An 18,531-nucleotide genomic window follows, 5' to 3' on the forward strand; every position below is an offset into this window, starting at 1 on the left:
GTTTAAAATAAAAGTCACTGCCATTTCGTCAACCTCATCGCAATGCCTCTCGAGACAGTATGGATTTATCTTTTTGTCATTCTTCTAGTACTTGTATTTATGGTATGTATACCTTCGCGAATGAGGTTATATTTTGTACTCTGTACTGGCATAACATGTAAATTACAGTGATATTTTGTCACAACACATTGCACATCAATTGTTGAATGTATGACTTTTTGAAATTGTCGACGCAGTTTTTTAATACGATGTAATATTTAATTATTATACATTTAAAAGAAAGTATTACTTGTAATATTGTCATTAGTCATAATGTTATCATTACTTGTTTTTATTATCAGTGTGGCATTTAATATTGATGCTTTTACATTTATATAATCTTGAATCTTTTTTATAGCTCTTTGCACTTGTATACATAATATGCAGGAATACAGAACCTTATCCAAAAGTACTTCGATATGGAGAAGAAAAATATTTTCTGGATCCAAATACTGGAGAAAAGACACTGTTTCCATCTATCCAAGATGAATGGAGTGTCAATATTAGCGTTATTGTTCCTGCATACAATGAAGAAGAAAGACGTAATGCATAATAATTTCATGTGTAAATTCAATTTAAATTTATTGAATCAAACTAAATTTTCTTATGTCTTAGTGCCCCCAATGTTGGACGAATGTTTAAGGTATTTGGAGCAGAGTAAAAAAGCAGGACTGACATATGAGGTGATTGTAGTTAGTGATGGAAGTACCGATAAGACTGTTGAGGTCGCACATTCTTATGCTAAGAAGTACAATACTGTACGAGTGCTAGCTTTAGTAAAAAACAGAGGAAAAGGTGGTGCCGTAAGACTGGTCAGTTGCATATGCTTGAATTTATTCCAATTATTTTACTTACAGGCCTATTTGAACAAAACTTTTTTCCTTGTAGGGTATGCAAAGTGCCAGGGGTAGTGTTTTACTGTTTGCTGATGCTGATGGGGCCACAACCTTTAGTGACTTGAAAAAACTAGATGAAAGTCTGAAGCACATTCTAGGATGTATGTGATCTCTTTTCCACACATTTTCAATGACAAAACAGTTTTTAAAACAATATATCATAATTTCCAGTCGACTATATTACATCACCAGACAAAACTGCAACTTCGCACGCAGTAGTCTGTGGCTCGCGAGCCCACCTAGAAGAGGAGGAAAAAGCCAAACGCTCCCTATTTCGTTTACTACTAATGCACGGCTTCCATTTCCTCGTTTGGTTCTTTTGCGTAAAGAACGTTCACGACACACAGTGCGGTTTCAAGCTGCTGACGCGCGAGTCCGCTCGAGTCGTCTTTACGGCGCTACACGTTGAACGTTGGGCCTTTGACGTGGAGATGCTCTACATAGCCGAAACGCTAAAGCTGCCCATATCCGAGGTTGCCGTCGAATGGCAAGAGATCGAGGGCTCCAAGATAGTACCTGTCTGGAGCTGGTTACAGATGGGTCGCGACCTCGTGCTCATCTCGCTCAGATACAAGCTCGGTGCCTGGAAAATTGCAAGGCCCAAGATCGGTTGATTAATGATGGACGCAATCTATTGCTTTGGAATATTGGAGCCAGACTCTTTTTGGAGTAATTTTAGCGCGACCGCATTTCTTTGCTTGGAAAGAGAACGCAGACACGGATTACAAACCGTAATTTTTTGGTAGACTGATTTTTTTTCGTCATTCATTGATTTATTTGTAACAAAAAAAGACGATAATCAGTTATTATTTTCGATTTTATGAAGCCGCCACTTTTGAGCAATGACTTCAATATATTAACAAAAAAAAAACTAATTTTTGTAAAAGAATAGTATGTATCGTTTACATTTCATATATACAAATAATGTATGTCTATATGTGATTTCAATCATATTGCAAAAAAAATTGCAATATGTGTAAGTTACTACGATTACAAAATGTAAACTAATAAGAGAAATCATATTTTCATATTTTACAAGTTGATGAAACGTGATAATCTGTTGCTCATAATATACAAAAAGTACGCGAGAAAATCATTTTGTTTGTTATAAAACAATTATTTTAATTCATGCTCATAATTCGATAAGTTACGTTCTAACTATGCTTATTTTGTTGCTAAAAATATAAAAAATTGTTTGAAGCTAAAAATATATATGACAGATATGTGTATATATGACACACAAGATGGCTTCAAGACAGCATTGACAGCCTATTTATCTTGTTCCCCGAAAAACCGCTCTGAGATCAATAGCAAACAAATATCCCATCTTTAGGGGTGGGTTTTCCCCTCCTGGATATCAGGGTTATTCACTATAATGTTGGAATAGCACGTGCGTTTATATGGATCACATGACCTAATACGTCACTCACATGGCGCACAGTAGGGCGGGGATGTGCACGTATATGCGTCTGTATCCAAGCTGATTTCGTCATTATTGCGAGAGTAGTGGGGCTGCGATTTAATCCGCACCAAGATCATATACCTATACAGCTCTACACGCATACTTATAAAGTATCCTCGGTGCGAGTGTGCTGCGTCGTGTAGTAAGTGTTCGCGGCCGTTACACAGCTAGGCTACCTATATATAATAATACCTACTTATAGGAAGGTTCGTTGTTCCTGCTTGATTTCCGAGAGAAGTGTTTTTTTGCCTACCACCGGTCTCTCCGCATCGCGCACAAGGTCAGCGGGCAACAAAAAAGCGACTTTTTGGCTGAAGAATCTTCGAGAAGAGCAGATTTTGAAAATGTCGTTCGTCTCGCCGATGCCTAGCCGCGAATTTCTGTGGGATGTTTTTCAAAGGTGAGTACTTGGAGATATATAGGCTATATTGCATATGATGAGGTTTTCCACCTGACGTGGCCTCTTATTTTCCACAGATGATTCATGATCTGTGCACCTCACATTCACGCGATTAAATGATTTTCTCCTCTCGATTTCGTATCCGTGGACCCGATGAACTCTTCAAGACTTATTTATAACTGAAAGCAAAATATTTTTTCAAGATAGACAGGCTCTCAATAATAATTAGCCAAAGTAACTTTGACTTTATTAATATTTAGCTTTGAAATTAGATGTTTTCATCAAATTAATCGTTATAAATCAAAAAAGAATTATCTGTTGATATTGAAGAATATTACATAGTTGGAAAATGCATTGATTTTAATGATATTCATTTCAGAGTTGACAAGGACCACTCAGGAGAAATCACAGCCGATGAATTACAGCAAGCGCTTTCTAATGGAACATGGACACCTTTTAATCCGGAAACTGTTCGTTTAATGATTGGTAAGTTATTTATATTTTTATTTGTTTACATTGCTTCATGTACAGATGTGATGTGTAACACATTTTTCTAAGACTTATTTTATACGGAGTGAATGTTTATGGTGCTTTATTAATATTGGTGCTGGTAAAAAGTGTAGATACTATTTGTTCGTTTTTGCCTATGGCTAAATTTTGTTCATGCAGGTATGTTTGACAATGACAAACCAAATTCCGAAAATTCCTCAGGTATGTTCGATAAGAAAAATACTGGCACTGTAAACTTTGAAGAGTTTGGAGCACTATGGAAGTATGTCACAGACTGGCAGAATTGCTTCAGATCCTTTGATCGTGACAATAGTGGAAATATAGACCGAAATGAATTGAAGAATGCTTTAGTAAGCTTTGGATATAGGTTATCAGATACAATAATTGACACTCTGATGCGCAAATATGATCGAGCTGGCAGAGGAACAATATACTTTGATGATTTTATTCAATGCTGTGTTGTCTTATACGTGAGTTTTCTATATTTCCAGGATATAACTATTAATAAAAAATTTAGTTTTTAATCACTTCAAACTTTTCTCTTTTCTAGACATTGACTTCAGCTTTTCGACAATATGACACAGATTTGGATGGGGTTATCACAATTCATTATGAGCAGTTCTTAGGAATGGTTTTTAATTTGAAGGTGTAGGACCCTCAAAGAGAACTGTATGCGTTTACTTGTTCACTATTGTTCATATTCGTAATTTGAAAGAGTACTATATGGCCTGTGTGTTAGAAAATGATTGATTTCATAAAATCTATTTATGGAGTCTGCCAAAATTATGCCAAATGCTAGTTGCTTGTAACTTGAAATTTTATCTTTTATAATATACTTACAACCACATTCATATTTGGCCTATACACAAATATACTCTAAAGATTCAGCGTTAAATACACTAAGGATGATATAAATGTTTCCAATCAGATGATATATTACAATTATTTTGCTCTAAGCTGCAGAAGTCAATATGAAAAATCCAACATTCCTATATATTAAAAGCCGTAAAAGATTAAAAAACTACTGAAAGTTATGAAAGATTTTGAAAATAACAATATTAATAATATTTATAAAAAAGTTTTACTATAAGTAAAAGAAAAGAATGAGCAGACAGCTAAAACTTTTGTTATGCCAAGGGTAAAAAACTTTTATAAATGATAAAACATCAAAGTCAATCAAATAATTTACAGACATTTTTACATGTTATACTATAAATATTATATACTTAGCTTAAAAAACGTCCGCCGTTAAGTAATGTCTTTATCAAAAGTGTAATTATTTATTATATCAAGAAGTTTTTTGATGACAGTGCTACTTGCGTGACTATTATATACAATTGTCTTATATACATATGTATTTTCTCAAATATTTTTACATGTAAATATTTTTCTATTTGTATCTGTAATAATCTAATAATACTATTATGTAATAATATTATTATTGAATGATCATATTAAATTTTTATTATAAAGTATGATTTGTCTAATGAATTGTATTTTATTTCTCTAAACTTTTATCTATATACTAATTGTATAGAAAAGTTACAACTGTTTATACCTATATATATTAGCAGAAGAAGAATACATAAATCATCTATAATGTGTCAGCCGGAATATGGAGGTTATGTTTACATCAGTGTGATAAATATATCGTATAGAGCCAGGACTTATTCGCGTATATTTCTGCTCTGACGCAACTATATAAATGATAAGAATAAATGTATCGTTGCTTAGAAGGGGTGATAAAACTTTTAAATCTTATAAAAGAATTGAAACAGAACTATATTGTTATTTCAAAAAGTCTTTAAATTATTAAGAAAAGAGATAATGCTAACCGAATTTATTGAAATTAATGAACTAGTCTTATCATCTATTTTATTATGTGGTGTACTTATACCTTTGCTGATAATAACGCTCTTACGAATGAGATTTTCAAAAAATCGTCGTAAAAGAAAAGAAAATGAAATAACCATTGGTATATTTCATCCCTACTGCAATGCTGGTGGCGGTGGAGAACGAGTGCTTTGGGCTGCTGTCCATGCATTACAAACTAAATATCAAAGTGGACAGATTTACATTTACACAGGAGACTTGGATGCTGACAGAGACAAAATTCTCAATAATGTTGAGAAAGTGTTTAACATAAAGGTGCAAGATAATGTCAAGTTTATATACCTATTCACCAGAAAATGGGTTGAAGCTGATAATTATCCATATTTTACAATACTTGGGCAAAGTTTAGGATCGATCCGGCTTGGATTTGAGGCACTTCAACAGTTGCAACCAGATATATTTATTGATACCATGGGTTATGCCTTTACATATCCATTATTTAAGTACATTGGAGGATGTAAAGTTGCATCGTATACACATTACCCAACCATATCAACAGATATGCTGAGGCATGTGTATCGTAGAGCTTATGCACGTAATAACCGTAAAGTTATAGCTAGAAATCCATTTTTAACAGCAGCGAAAATTGTATATTATAAAATATTTGCCTTTTTATATGGTATAGTTGGTAGAACAGCTGACATAATAATGGTGAACTCTTCGTGGACTGAAGATCATATCAATTCTATTTGGAAATGTCCTTTGCAGATTCATCGAATTTACCCTCCATGTGATATAGAGAAACTCGTGACTTTACCATTAATAACGGATGAAGAAAAAGGAGACATCATTCGCATAGTTTCAGTAGGACAATTTAGACCAGAGAAGAATCATCCCCTTATGCTCAGGGCTATGTATGAATTGAGGTCAATAGTTGATGAAGAGACTTGGAAGAAAATACGTCTAGTTTTGATTGGCTCAACACGTAATCACGATGATGAAGTTCGAGTAAAGGATATGGAAGATTTGTCAAAACATTTAGCTTTGGATAAGAATGTAGAGTTCCACTTGAATATCTCATATTCAGATTTGATTACTCAGCTTGAACAAGGAACTATTGGCCTACACACAATGTGGAATGAACATTTTGGAATAAGTATTGTTGAGTGCATGGCGGCAGGACTTATCATGGTTGCTCATGCCTCTGGTGGACCCAGAGCTGACATTATTGAGACACAAACTGGATCTCAAAATGGATTTTTGGCACAAGATGCTGAAGAATATGCCCAAATTCTGGCTTACATCATCAAGATGACTCCAAATGAAAGGGATACTATACGAAATGCTGCTAGATCATCTGTTCACAGATTTTCAACTGAACATTTTGAAAAGGAATTCTTGAGAACAATTGAGCCACTCTTTCGATTAGAATAAAGTGTTACCTACTTGGACAAATATATAAATTTAATTAGCGTGAAATTTTTAATAAATTTTATAGATAATATATTTATATTAGAATTAATTTGTTGATAATATGATAAGAAATAAATACTGAATTTACTAAAATTGTGGCCAGAATTAAAAGCTTTATCCATAGAATATTTTCTTAATAAATACAATTATAAGGTCTCCAAAACTATTTTGTTAACATTACAGTCAAAACTAATAAAGAATTTCAAAAACATATTTTTGACTTTTTTTTTAAATTTTCGCAAAGAGTATTTTAACAAAAATGTCCCTATATGCAATGTGGGCAGGTCCAAATCCTTGTCCCTATAATATATACATCGTAGTATATGCTCGAAGCATCGTGCAAACTCGATGAGGTTATGTCTAATACAAATCACCAAAACGTGGTGAAAACTGTAACAAAACGGCAAAATTAATGTATGTATGTATATGTTACAGTATATTTATTAATACGAAAAAATGGAGGCCGTTTTTGAATTATTAGACTACTTAAAAAGTATCTCGATTACCGTACCTTTAACATTGCTGCTTAGTTATGGATTGTATAAAGTTTACAGGAGGAAACAAGCACAGCCCTCCGAAGGAAAAGTAAGCTTTAATTACTTGTTGTTTTTTTTTTTTTTTCAATACATATGTCTGCATATGTTTTGTAACAATAACCATCCTATTTTCATTTGTAATTTATTTTAATTTGTATCACTATATTACAGGAATATTCAGATGACTCGTCATCAGATTCAAGTAGCTCAGACAGTGCCATGGATGATTATTTTAAATTAGTCTTAGTTGTCAGAAATGACCTGAAAATGGGAAAAGGCAAAGTTGCTGCTCAGTGCGCACATGCAGCAGTAGCAGCCTACAAATTAGCCAAAAAGTACCCCACAATTCTTAAAGCATGGGAATACAATGGTCAAACTAAAATCACCCTCAAGGTAGATATTTATTTAGCATAGTTCTTAGTGTAATTTCAAGATAAGATTAAATGGTTTTTTCTATTTTCAGTGTGAAACTGAAGCTGAATTAATGGAGTTGCACCAGACTGCAAAAAAAATAGGACTTTTATCAAACATTGTGCGAGATGCAGGTCAAACACAAGTAGCGCCAGGTAGCAGAACAGTATGTGGAATAGGACCAGGACCTTGTAAATTTATAGATCAAATAACTGGTCATTTAAAATTATATTGATTTTTTAAAATCCAGCTTATTTCTATAAAAGATTTTTATCATTAACGGCCATGGAGATAAACCCTTAAACTTAAATTTAAATTATAAAAAGTAAAAATGGATACATAAGAATATTCAGAATCTAATTTTTTTGCCAACTAACTTGTCTTGCAAAAGGCATATTTTTGTAATATATGTAAACAGCATTTTATAAAATTTATAAGATACTTATTTAGAAAATAAATTTTCTTCGGGTAGAAATAAAACGAAATTCTGCTAGTAATTCGAAATGAACCATTTATTTTCTAAATCTTTATAAAGGGATATTTTACATGTTTAGTATTAGAAATCTATATAGTACATTTTCTTCTAAAAATGTGGACGGCACTGTTATTCAATCATATAAACTGCTCTTTTATTATTTTGTTCACTACTGAATGAGGTTTACTTTAATTATATGCATTTTAATTATCTCAAATATTGGGACATTTTAAATGAAATGTTTTTTTCCATTTCTATAACCATTCCCATACCATAACCTGACGAAGGAGTTCGTAAAGTATGATGTTATTTAATAATCATCGAAGGAAGTCTTGAGCATTCTTTTTTTGTTTGAGAAAAATAATGTTTTAGTACAGCTTTATGGAAAAATACTTTGCATTAAAAGATTTGTTAGCCTTTTAGCACCAAGTGCCATTGAAATATTGTGGGAATAATTCAATACGTTGATTTTGTAACATTTAAATCGATTATCAATATTTTTTTATCATCAAAATCATATACTTAAAACAATATCACACGATTTCCAGCCATCATCCATAATTTATGAAAACATTCCCAAAACATTTCATACATATAATAATAAGGGCTAAACCAGTTAATCGCATAAATACGTAATTATAAAAAAGTTATATCAGTATGACCTATTGATCCATGAATAGGAACTAAGTACTGATGTTTCTTTGAATAAATTTGTTTTAAAATATTTTACTTCATCTTTAAATAAGTACTACTATCACCCACCCCGGTTGCTAGTCTGAGAATTTCTTGATGAAATCAAACTACAGTGGCGGTGGTGGTGCTTTTCTACGAATCTTATTGGAACTTGTAGCGCTGCATTGGGATTCGGCAATGGACCTACCATCAGCCTCATCTCTTCGGCAGAGTTCCGTCTCATTTTGCAGCCAGCTGGTCGTTTGACTGTGTCCCACGACTATGTTGTTTCTGCCAATGAGTTCATGCGTTTGCTCCTCGTTCTCAGATACGGGACAGCCACCCACTTCCTCCAGTAGCTTCGACAACGAGGGTGCTAATCCCAGGCCTAGGTTGCGTTCATGATAGACTTCGGAAATCGTAGGGGTCAACTCACGAGTCAAACTTGTAAGAGAAGTGGCCAGGTTACGAATGTTACTGTGGGAATGGGGATGATGGTGTGATGCCTCCGAGGTTTGAGCAGTTTCCTGCTCGCTTATGGGTTCATTGCTCTTGCTACCGTTAGACATCAGTGTTTGAGGCGTTTTTCTTGGAGTGTTCATAGTCGTTGGACCTGTACCGAGCTCTGTACGCACACTAAGTCGTTCCAGAACAGTTGCCGGAAGTGCGGGTAAGGGTTGACGACGTAAGATAGTACTGTGTCCACTACTCTCCCAATCGGTCACCGAGCCACTTGAGCTTGAGCCTGGTCTTGGGACGCTACACTGATCAGGGTAGAGATTGCGGATTCGTGTCTGGTGATTTAAACTTAAAGCTGCAGCTGGCGGGTTCAGTGTAAAACTCTCACTCAATTCGTCTGGTAAAAATAAAGCATGAATAATTACGCTTTTAAAATGTATCTTTTCCAATAAACTAATAAATTATGTAATAGCTAGTACATACCTTGAGCATTTTGACAATCCAAACGTGGAAGAGATAAGCTTGGCGTTTCCATCGTTTTGCCATCGGGTTCTCCACGATGTTTAACATAACTTGCAAATGCGCCACCCAATCTCGGTCGCTCAGAAAGTCCTCTTTCGGTTTGTGGTATCGGAGCTAAGTTTTCCATAGAACTACCCGAGTCTAAGCTGAGACTTTTGGGTGCTTCTTGCGTATCTGCACAGGTGAAAAAGATACTAACTTATGTCTTTCTAAAATAGGATATTTCGTAAGAACTTGTAAGTTACTCTTACCAAACAGCGCGAGTAACGCTTGAAGGGCGAACTGCACTGCTCGCCTCGACACTTGCTTGCCGGTTCTCAAACTGACTTCGAGTTGACCAACCTCCATAAGGTCGAAGCCCAAACTAGCAAAGAGTTCGTGTGATCCTGCGGCACGCCACACTCGCACAGGAAGTTTGACCTCCTGTCCCTCTGAAGCACAACTTGCCCTTCGCATAGCTGCAATTACATCTTCCGCTGCTTCGGGAGCCTGAAGTTGTAAAAAAAAATATTTGAAAATAATTTATTGTATATCACACACCATCTCGATCAAGTAGAATCCATTGAATATCTTGTAGTTCTTTACCTGCAAAAGGCGCACAAGTGCATGCAGAGATGCGTGGCCCAAGCCAAGTAAAGCTTGCAAGCTAGCGCTACACCTGGTGAGCCGCTCTTCTGGGTCACTCTGAGGAAAGAATACTGATGGTCGAATGCCGTTACCCGCAGGCTCAAATCTAAATCCGACGGACATGAGTAGCTCGCGCCAACCCGTCGCTGAACCTACTTTGTTCTCAATACTCTTTTGTGTAGTGTACATAGCATTTTTCTGACCACAGTGAATGCGCTGCAGCGACTTTTCCACGAGGTGCAATGTAACACGAAGAGCATCTCTGCTATGCTCTGGTCCGCTACGTAATAATTCTGCTAGTGCCTGACCCATTAATGCCACCTTGAACGTAACACATCGTAAATATCCATTGCGATTAAAATGATTCAATTCGGTAGCATAACCAACCTTATTAGATAATCTTGTATCACCTCCCAACAACAACCACCCAGCCCAGTTCGCTGGGTGCGCAAAGTGTCTAGTGTGCTGCACAGTCTGCATTGCCTCGGCTAGCGCTCTGGAGGCCCTTTGACCTTGCAACATCGCGCTGTAAAACGCTCTAAGCAATATACTTCCAGCCGTTGGTGGTACCGGCCACATGCCAATAAGAACGCATTGGGCTCCCGAGCTGAGGAGTGAACGAGCCAGACGCTGCACACCCTGGACGCTGACGCTACTAGCGGTATCACTACTCCAGTGGCTGCTCGACACAACCACGAGACGCGCAGTCAATCGCATGAGATCGGCACAGCAGTCCAATAAGTACTCGGGCTTGTCAGTTGGCTCTTCACACTGCTCAGCCGTGAGAGCCAGACTGGGATTGCCAGACCAAAAAACTGGTACCGTCAGATGCACACACTCGGCATCCGGCAGGCTTCGTAGAACCGCTGAACGAGTTGCCTCTGCGCCTGTAATAATAGTTAAAAAAAAAAAATGTCCATTTGTCATGATGAACGTTATGAAAATATTTATAATATTTTATTTTGGTACTCACCAAGTAAAGGCCTTGTCTCGAGCAGCTCAGCGACGATATTAGCCTCAGTTTCGGCTGATGAAACGTTCTCGGTCCAACCATGTTCCTCGCGAACCTTTTCAGGAACTGAGGGGTTACCCGCAACGAGAGCAGCCACTGTTGCATTACCCTCGGGCATTGGTGTCTTCGACCGACGCTTTAACGCGCTAAGCGACGGTACTACAAGAAGCGAAAACCTCTCGCAGAGATAATCTTCACCTAAATATACGTCAAAAATTAAAAGCTTGAAATCTTATATATAACATTGCGACTTACCGGGTCCAGCTTGCAGTGCTGGTAGCGGTGCCAGGTACAGCGACTCTTCTACCACCAAAATTAGCTCCTTCCTAGGCATCGGCAGTAGATCTTCAAAAGGTGCCAGCAAAAGCTCGTATAGTCCTTGCAAAGCTGGCGGTGCCTGCCAGACAGGTCCGCCTCTCTGTTGGGCCCAACGAGCACTACCCGCTCTTGAACTCAACGATCCAACACTGAACAAACTGCTGAGACTATACGAGCTCGCGTTGAGATGATGTCCTCGAGCTGGGATCTTGGGAGGGCAGTTCTCGTCGAGGATTGCCGTATCTCCCGCCGATTCACCAAGCAACAGAGCCTCGCGCGCCTCCAGCACGCGCTTCTCTAGGCTTGGACCATTCGCCAGGCTGCTCGAGTAAAAACGGAGAAGACCTCGACCTGGTGCTAAACACCAGCTGTGAACTTGGTCGTCCACCTCGCTAAAATTAATTAGTGCATTCATGTTTTATAAAGTGCTTGTGTTCAACTGGATATTTTTATTAACAAATCCATACCTATAATACAACACAATGCCTCTTTGCCTATCAACAATTTCCGAGAAATGCGCGGTTAAATCTTGAGGCGTGCCATCTCTAGACCTCCTAGATCTTTCGGCCCAATTGAGCGCCTCTTCGTTTCTGCCCAAGTTGACGAGAACCTTTTGGAGCATGCGATACGCTTGTGAAACAAGTTCTGCTCTATTCGGCTGCTGTCCACTCGTTGGTAACGACGAACTCGTGCAACAGCCGTCCAGAGACTCTAGTAGCGCTGCCGCCTTTTCCAGTTGTTCAACAGCAATCTGCGGTTCTCCTGCTTCCCAGTGCACGAGACCTAGCCTATGGCGCAAACGAGCTGCCTCCTCCCGACGCCCCAAACCCTCAGAGAGTGAAAGACCAGACTGTAGATAACTTAGTGCTCGTGGTAAATCGCCTGTAAGGTTAATAAAAATTGATAATTACTGAATGTCTCAATATGAGTGCATAAGTCACAACACACGTACCACATAGATGGTGCAGTCTGCCGAGATTGGAAAAAGCTGCAGCCCTAGCCGGTAGATCGGCGGCAGCGGCGGCCAAGCTGAGCGATTGTTCCTGTAATCGGATGGCCTCTTGGAGCTGTCCAAGTGCCTCTTGCGCAGCAGCAAGATTAGCACAAGCTCGAGCTTGCAGACCTGCAGCATCGAGACTCTCAGCAATGGAGAGCTCGAGTTGATGGTGCTGGAGAGCCGTATCCGGATCGTCCATGAGTAGATGCACAGCACCGAGGCCACTTGCTGCCTCAGCTTCCGCGGCTTTATCTCCAAGGCCGCGAGCGAGAGCTAGTTGGTGTGTGAGACAACTTACTGCCTGTTCATGATTACCCAAAGCAGCATGTATCCTGCCTGTTAAATTTAGAATGTCAGAATTTAGAAAAATCTAAAAATCATCGCTAATCAAATTGTTTAAAATTAAACTAGGACACACACCCAGATCTCCGTAGGCTGCAGCACCCCTGGATTCAGGACTGTCGACTTCATGAGCCGCAACAAGTCTCTTCTCAAAGCATACTAATGCCTCTTGATAATTTCCAGTCGCTTCTCTTGCCCGTCCCAATCCCCTATACGCTCTCTCCTGCTCGCGAACACTTCCCAGACGCACTGCAGCAACAAGCTGCTGCTCGTGACACTTGATCGCCTCCTCGGGATCACCAAGAGCCTCGTAACAGTCGCCCAGATTACCCAATGCTCTGGCCTTATCCGCTAGCGCTGTATTGCTGGTAAGTGGTTCAAGAGTTGAGAGTTGCTGTTCCAAGTAGCCTATCGCATCCTCATAGTGCGCCATGTTCAACCTAGCTATTCCTAAGTTTCCTTTAAAATGAGCAAAAAATCGTGTTCTCGTTTATTTAACCTTGCGATTGTATAAAATATTTGAAGTAAAAATCGGTGAATTTCTTACCTAGAGCCTGAGCTTCAATGCCGGAATCTCCAAGCTCCCTCGCTCTTTCAAGCTGCTCTTGGTAGCACTTGACTGCGTGTGTGTATTGACCTAGAGCCATGTGCACTGCACCAAGATTTCCATGTGCTCTACATTCTCCTCCAAGGTCAGCAGCTTCCTGCCTAAGAGTCAGCTCCTGCGTATGGAATCCCAACGCTTTGTCCAAATTCCGAGTGGCACGATGCGCCACTCCTAGAGCACCGTATGCAGCAGCTTCAAGGCCACGGTCAGCTGCTTGTCGTGCTAGGTTCAACTGGCGTTGGTGCATCTTGATGGCCTCGTCAATTTCGCCGAGACGCAGCAAACAATCGCCGATGTTGCCCAGTGCGCGAAATTTTCCGGCGATGTGCTTGGTCATGTGAGCTATGGCTGCATCGTACAAATATTAAATTTTAAAAATAATACGGATCCGTGAAAAGCGCAGAGGGTATCCTACCTAAATAATACTTTTGGCACTCCAGGGCCGTATCAAGATTGCTCAGGGCCAGATGTGCCAAGCCTAAATTACAGTATGCTCTCCCCATGCCCGATTTGTCTTGTAGATCTTTGGCCAGCGCTAGATCCTGATCGTAGTACCGAACGGCCTCTCTGTGATTACCGAGACAGTAGTGCGCGTAGCCAAGGAAATGACAGGCCTTCGCCTCACCTTCCACATCGTGCAACTCTTGCGACAACATCAGGTAATTTTCATAGTACGGTATGGCCTCCTCGAAGCGTGCCCGCGAAGACAGACAATTGGCGAGATTGAGCAGAGCGCAAGCTTCTCCGGCCGCGTCCTTAAGTTCGCGAGCTATTGCTAGATGTGCCCTATAGTGACGCAGAGCAGCCTCGTGGCCCTGAACCGCTTGATAAGCTACTGCTAAATTGCCGTGCGTACTAGCTTCAGAACTTCTATCGTTTACCTGGATGAATTTTAAAATTGATTTATCCTTGTCAATGTCTAACGAAACAAGCTATATTAGTATAACGGTGGTAATTACCTCTTTACTTATCGTTAATTCTTGCTTATGATACTTGATGGCTTGATCGTAATAACCGAGAGCATTGTACGCGTTACCAATATTGCCATAGGCTCTACCCATGCCAGCTCGGTCTCCGAGAGAACGAGCAATGCTGAGGTGAGCTTGATGTAATTTCAGAGCAGCGTCGTGGTCCCCCAACAGTTGGTATACAATGCCCAGGTTACTGCAGGCTCGGCCTTCTGCGACCTTGTCCTTGGTCGTTAGGGCGACGTCCAACTGGCGCTGATGCCACAACTTGGCCTGTTGCAAATCTCCTGTTGCGAACCCCCAAGACAAAAACGATGTAATATCAAGATTAGTTAAGGAAATTTTTTATTACAGCGTATGAAATTGATCATGACTGTCAAGTAATACCTGCGCATCTTGCTGCGTGTCCCAATCCAGCGTATGCTCTCGTTTCTATAGCTTTATCCCCTAACTCTTGCGCTATTCTAAGAACATTTTCGTGATATGTCATGGCTTGTCCGAAATTTCTTCGGTAATGATGCGAGGATCCTAAATTACTAAAAGCTCTTGCCTCTTCGACTCGGTCTCCCAAGCGACGGGCGATTCGCAGGTGCTGCGTATGGCAATCGACCTAACAAAATAAACATATTATATCTATAGTTGCCTATTCGTATTACCGACTCTATTATATAAACATGTCAAAACATTTAGAATTCAGTGCAATTTGTTTTAAAAAATCTTACCGCGCTTTCGAACTCGCCCATGGCCAGGTAGACAGCTCCGACGTTGCCGATCTCTCTGGCCTCCTGCAATCTATCGCCTATCTGCTTAACCAACTGGACGCATTGTTTATGCGACGCAAGTGCGTTGGGCAGGTCGCCAATTGCGGTATACACATGGCCGAGACTCGTTAGGGCAGAGGCAGCCGCTTGTGTGTCTTTGCACTTCATCGCAAGCACCAGCTGGTATCGGTGGGCCGTTAGCGCCTCCTTGAAACTACCCTTGCTAAAGTAAGCCGAACCCAAGTTCCCGTGCGCTCGGCACTCGCCTTGCGTATCGCCCAACGAACGCGCTACCCCTAAGAAAAAATTCATTTACCAAAATTTTAAATTCGTGTTGGAATATTTTGAAACAAATTAAACGATTTTTAACAAGTTCAAAAATATGAGCACTTGAACAAGACTCGTCTTACCTAAATCCTGCTGCATATAACTTATAGCTTTATCCAGCGAGTTCAGCGCCCAGTAAGCGCTCGACAAAGCTGAAAAGACGCTACCCCTGAGCTTAAGACTGCAGGAGCCGATGGTCAGAGCGGCCTCCAGTACTCCCGCTGCGGCCCTGTACTGACCAGCTCCGAGAAGTTCCTGTCCCACAACTGATATGACAACGAAGGGCGACTCGTCGAGCTTCATCGCTCGGAGCTGCTGGAAGGTTGGCTCGAGAGTGATGCGTAGCGGTGACTTGAGGGAAGCCTCAACGAGACCCGAGAGCAGCTGGCAGTTGTTGGGGTCACGCGCCAAACCGATGCTGAAGGCCACCAGAGCTTCGCCATAGCGCCCCAGGCATTGCAGGGCAACGCCTTGACGGTAATAAGCCTGTGAAAAATACCAAGTAAAAAATACTTTTATTTATTATGATACCTTACGTATAAATCTAGAGATTTTCAATTGAATTGGAGAAGCTACAATACCTCATCTTATAAAAATTGTGGTTTTCAAATAGATATATCAACCATAGGTGATAGTATGACAAAATAAAATGATCATTTAAAATTCTGAATTTAATATTTTGAAGCAATGGATAACTTTTTATGTAATGTTAGATTCATAACATACTTTTGGCCATTGTGGACTGAGTTCTGTAGCCCTGACAGCATCTTGCAACGCCAAGGCAAACATGCCCATCTTAAGACGAGCAGCAGATCTATTGGAATACAGGACATGGCTCAGAGGATCCAGGGCTAGAGCTTCTGTGTATAGTGTGGCAGCTAGAGCATAGTCTCCATTTTGACAGGCAGCATTGCTCCTGCGAACTGTCTCCAGGAACAGTGCCCGTGATCCAGCAGCCAAGGCCGACGAACCTTCGGGCTCCACCTTGGTAATGAGAAATATAATAATTTAGACAGTTATGAATTGTTCAGCATGTAAACAAGCAATTGATATGTTTGTTCCTTTATTAAGATTTTACAATTGCCACAAGCATTTATCAATATCAAGAATGCATAAAAAAAAAGAAAATAAAAAATATCGGAAGTACATGAGCAAATTATTTCAGGACAAACATTTTTTACTCGGATAAACACACTCTCAGGCATGCAGACAGAGGCCGCGAGATGAGAAAAAGAGAAAAGCAAGCAGATTCCACCTGCTTGGTATATAGCTATATATCTATAGCACTTCCATTCGGCAAAACCGTTGAGACTCGCTGATGGGACGGCAGATCAAAGGTAAAACGAAGAAGCCGAAAGTAGGAAACTAGAATTCACGAATTATCGGCCAACCGAATAAGAGAGCCGACCTGAAAAGGACGGAAAAAACACAAAAGAGTGCGCGAAGCCCCCCTCGGTTCCGAAATACGCTCCACACTCCACAGGTGTGCGTGTATACAAACAAGAAGAAGCGGAGGAGCAAATCTAGATTCCAGACTCGTTCGTTTATAGGCGAAAAATATAGGATATGCTGAAGGTGCTGCATGTATACTTACGAGGAAATCGACGTACACGTAGGTGTCGGTACCCACCTCAGAGATATCCCTATGAGACATTTTTTAAGGCGAGCCGGTAGCATGCTTCGGCGTGGGCATCATCCGCGAGTGTGAGCATCAGCAGCAGCAGCAGCAGCAGCAGCAGCAGCAGCAGCAGCAGTAGCGGTTCCTCCGCAACGCACCATTTTTTTCAAGTCTCCCAAGTCCTTGGCACGTACCCACTAGTAAGTACACGGCTCCGCACGCACTCTCGCGAACGAAAGCCCGCAGAGTGTCCGAGATGAGCCGCGGCTCTGTAGAGCGAGCGATCAGGAGAAAAAATTCCTCGCGCACGCACTGGCGGAACTTTCTCGTGTTCGCGGCGATCTCTTTTCGCGTCGTGTGTATGTGATTTTCCCTCGCTAACGTCCGCGCTCGAGAGAGAGGGAGAGAGAGAGAGAGAGAGAGAGAGAGAGAGAGAGAGAGAGAAAAAACTGCAGCGCTCCACGTCGTCTCGGGCCCCGCAAACACAACGGACACACACTTCTCTCGCTCGATCGCGGCTGAAAAGTCACGGAGTTTGTTTTCGGACGTCTAGGTGCGCTCGAGCTGCTCGATCTTCGCAGCCTCCGAGAATCGAGCTCAAGTCCTGAAACGGGAGAGAGGGAGGGAGAGAGGGACGGAAGAGTGCAGCAGAGCAACGTCTTATGAAAGAGGGGCAGCGGGGAGGAGGCACCCACTGCTGCATTCCTCGGGCACAGCCATCTTGGAATGTGACCCCGGGTCCCCCCTTCGGGCCCCGAGTACATAGGTAGGTGGGGGCCGCTACTTACTCTCTTATGCAGCGGGCACCTGCCCGCCGAGATGAGGCCCCCCTCTTTACTCTCGCTGCATCGGGATCAGGAAAGCAGCAGATATTATGCGAGAGAGGAGCGCGCGTGATCAGTCGCAGGTATACTTTATAAGTATAGGTGTATGTGTGTGCACGGGGGGGTAAGAAGGTTCCCCTCCGTCATTATACGTTTGTGCGCTTAACCCTCTTTTTCCGCGGAGCCTACTAATAGCTTTTCTTGGGAAAATTATCCCATGTGAAACATATGTGAGAGGGTGAAAATTGTCTTGATTGATTGTCAGATTATCAAAGATTAGACTTGTAACCGTGTAATTGGCTTCTACTCCCATCTTACAGATTGTCGTAAATTTACCAAATTCGCTCGCGTTTATTAAAAAAAATCGAACCTGTAATCTTAATTTAATAGAGCACGCAATCAATTTCATATTTTTCCACTATGCTCGCGCCATGTAATATAT

The 18,531-nt window shown here is 40.7% G+C and overlaps 5 protein-coding genes across 7 annotated transcripts; 4 read left to right on the forward strand and 1 right to left on the reverse strand.

Annotated features, from left to right (window-relative positions):
* Nucleotides 1–42: 42 nt before the first annotated feature.
* On the forward strand, nt 43–1,549 carry LOC100119751 (dolichyl-phosphate beta-glucosyltransferase). The gene is made up of 5 exons (XM_001603425.6): nt 43–102; nt 398–581; nt 655–851; nt 928–1,036; nt 1,107–1,549. The coding sequence occupies exons 1-5, from the start codon at nt 43–45 to the stop codon at nt 1,547–1,549; spliced, it is 993 nt and encodes a 330-aa protein (XP_001603475.2).
* On the forward strand, nt 1,111–4,782 carry LOC100118174 (programmed cell death protein 6). 2 transcript variants are annotated; one of them, XM_008205559.4, is made up of 5 exons: nt 1,111–2,539; nt 2,600–2,797; nt 3,177–3,283; nt 3,509–3,777; nt 3,858–4,782. In XM_008205559.4, exons 2-5 carry the CDS (start codon nt 2,742–2,744, stop codon nt 3,957–3,959), a joined length of 534 nt encoding a protein of 177 aa, XP_008203781.1. In that variant the 5' UTR covers nt 1,111–2,539; nt 2,600–2,741; the 3' UTR covers nt 3,960–4,782. The 2 variants fall into 2 exon arrangements, with proteins under 2 accessions (XP_008203781.1, XP_031782603.1); XM_031926743.2 differs by having other exon boundaries at nt 1,717–2,797.
* On the forward strand, nt 3,467–6,826 carry LOC100119778 (GDP-Man:Man(3)GlcNAc(2)-PP-Dol alpha-1,2-mannosyltransferase). The gene is made up of 2 exons (XM_032598085.1): nt 3,467–3,777; nt 3,858–6,826. The coding sequence occupies exon 2, from the start codon at nt 5,135–5,137 to the stop codon at nt 6,572–6,574; it is 1,440 nt and encodes a 479-aa protein (XP_032453976.1). The 5' UTR covers nt 3,467–3,777; nt 3,858–5,134; the 3' UTR covers nt 6,575–6,826.
* A 92-nt stretch (nt 6,827–6,918) lies between these two features.
* Nucleotides 6,919–8,252, forward strand: LOC100119815 (peptidyl-tRNA hydrolase 2, mitochondrial). Its single transcript, XM_001603481.6, has 3 exons — nt 6,919–7,198; nt 7,321–7,542; nt 7,613–8,252. Exons 1-3 carry the CDS (start codon nt 7,070–7,072, stop codon nt 7,793–7,795), a joined length of 534 nt encoding a protein of 177 aa, XP_001603531.2. The 5' UTR covers nt 6,919–7,069; the 3' UTR covers nt 7,796–8,252.
* On the reverse strand, nt 8,055–17,958 carry LOC100119852 (tetratricopeptide repeat protein 28). Of its 2 annotated transcripts, none has more exons than XM_008205555.4 (18): nt 17,278–17,958; nt 16,374–16,631; nt 15,731–16,133; nt 15,282–15,616; nt 14,947–15,169; nt 14,551–14,846; nt 14,007–14,472; nt 13,532–13,939; nt 13,063–13,443; nt 12,598–12,978; nt 12,113–12,527; nt 11,583–12,037; nt 11,289–11,525; nt 10,703–11,202; nt 10,274–10,636; nt 9,940–10,177; nt 9,650–9,862; nt 8,055–9,563 (listed from the first exon to the last, which is right to left on the reverse strand). In XM_008205555.4, the coding sequence occupies exons 1-18, from the start codon at nt 17,299–17,301 to the stop codon at nt 8,836–8,838; spliced, it is 6,324 nt and encodes a 2,107-aa protein (XP_008203777.1). In that variant the 5' UTR covers nt 17,302–17,958; the 3' UTR covers nt 8,055–8,835. The 2 variants fall into 2 exon arrangements, with proteins under 2 accessions (XP_008203777.1, XP_008203776.1); XM_008205554.3 differs by having other exon boundaries at nt 17,242–17,958.
* Between the last annotated feature and the right edge of the window lie 573 nt (nt 17,959–18,531).

This window comes from Nasonia vitripennis, chromosome 3, assembly GCF_009193385.2.
Source record: "Nasonia vitripennis strain AsymCx chromosome 3, Nvit_psr_1.1, whole genome shotgun sequence".
NCBI lineage: Eukaryota > Metazoa > Arthropoda > Insecta > Hymenoptera > Pteromalidae > Nasonia > Nasonia vitripennis.

Excerpts from the sequence above, each read along its gene's own strand:
- LOC100118174 (XM_008205559.4), top strand. The coding sequence starts at position 2,742 with ATGTCGTTCGTCTCGCCGATGCCTAGCCGCGAATTTCTGTGGGATGTT. Across the intron at positions 2,798-3,176 it reads CTGTGGGATGTTTTTCAAAG|AGTTGACAAGGACCACTCAG; the intron begins GTGAGTACTTGG and ends TATTCATTTCAG. Across the intron at positions 3,778-3,857 it reads AATGCTGTGTTGTCTTATAC|ACATTGACTTCAGCTTTTCG; the intron begins GTGAGTTTTCTA and ends TCTCTTTTCTAG.
- LOC100119815 (XM_001603481.6), top strand. The coding sequence starts at position 7,070 with ATGGAGGCCGTTTTTGAATTATTAGACTACTTAAAAAGTATCTCGATT. Across the intron at positions 7,199-7,320 it reads CACAGCCCTCCGAAGGAAAA|GAATATTCAGATGACTCGTC; the intron begins GTAAGCTTTAAT and ends ACTATATTACAG. Across the intron at positions 7,543-7,612 it reads AAACTAAAATCACCCTCAAG|TGTGAAACTGAAGCTGAATT; the intron begins GTAGATATTTAT and ends TTCTATTTTCAG.
- LOC100119852 (XM_008205554.3), bottom strand. The coding sequence starts at position 17,301 with ATGTCTCATAGGGATATCTCTGAGGTGGGTACCGACACCTACGTGTAC. Across the intron at positions 10,637-10,702 it reads ATACAAGATTATCTAATAAG|GTGGCATTAATGGGTCAGGC; the intron begins GTTGGTTATGCT and ends GTTACGTTCAAG. Across the intron at positions 10,178-10,273 it reads CACTTGTGCGCCTTTTGCAG|GCTCCCGAAGCAGCGGAAGA; the intron begins GTAAAGAACTAC and ends TTACAACTTCAG.
- LOC100119751 (XM_001603425.6), top strand. The coding sequence starts at position 43 with ATGCCTCTCGAGACAGTATGGATTTATCTTTTTGTCATTCTTCTAGTA. Across the intron at positions 103-397 it reads TTCTAGTACTTGTATTTATG|CTCTTTGCACTTGTATACAT; the intron begins GTATGTATACCT and ends TCTTTTTTATAG. Across the intron at positions 582-654 it reads ATACAATGAAGAAGAAAGAC|TGCCCCCAATGTTGGACGAA; the intron begins GTAATGCATAAT and ends CTTATGTCTTAG.
- LOC100119778 (XM_032598085.1), top strand. The coding sequence starts at position 5,135 with ATGCTAACCGAATTTATTGAAATTAATGAACTAGTCTTATCATCTATT.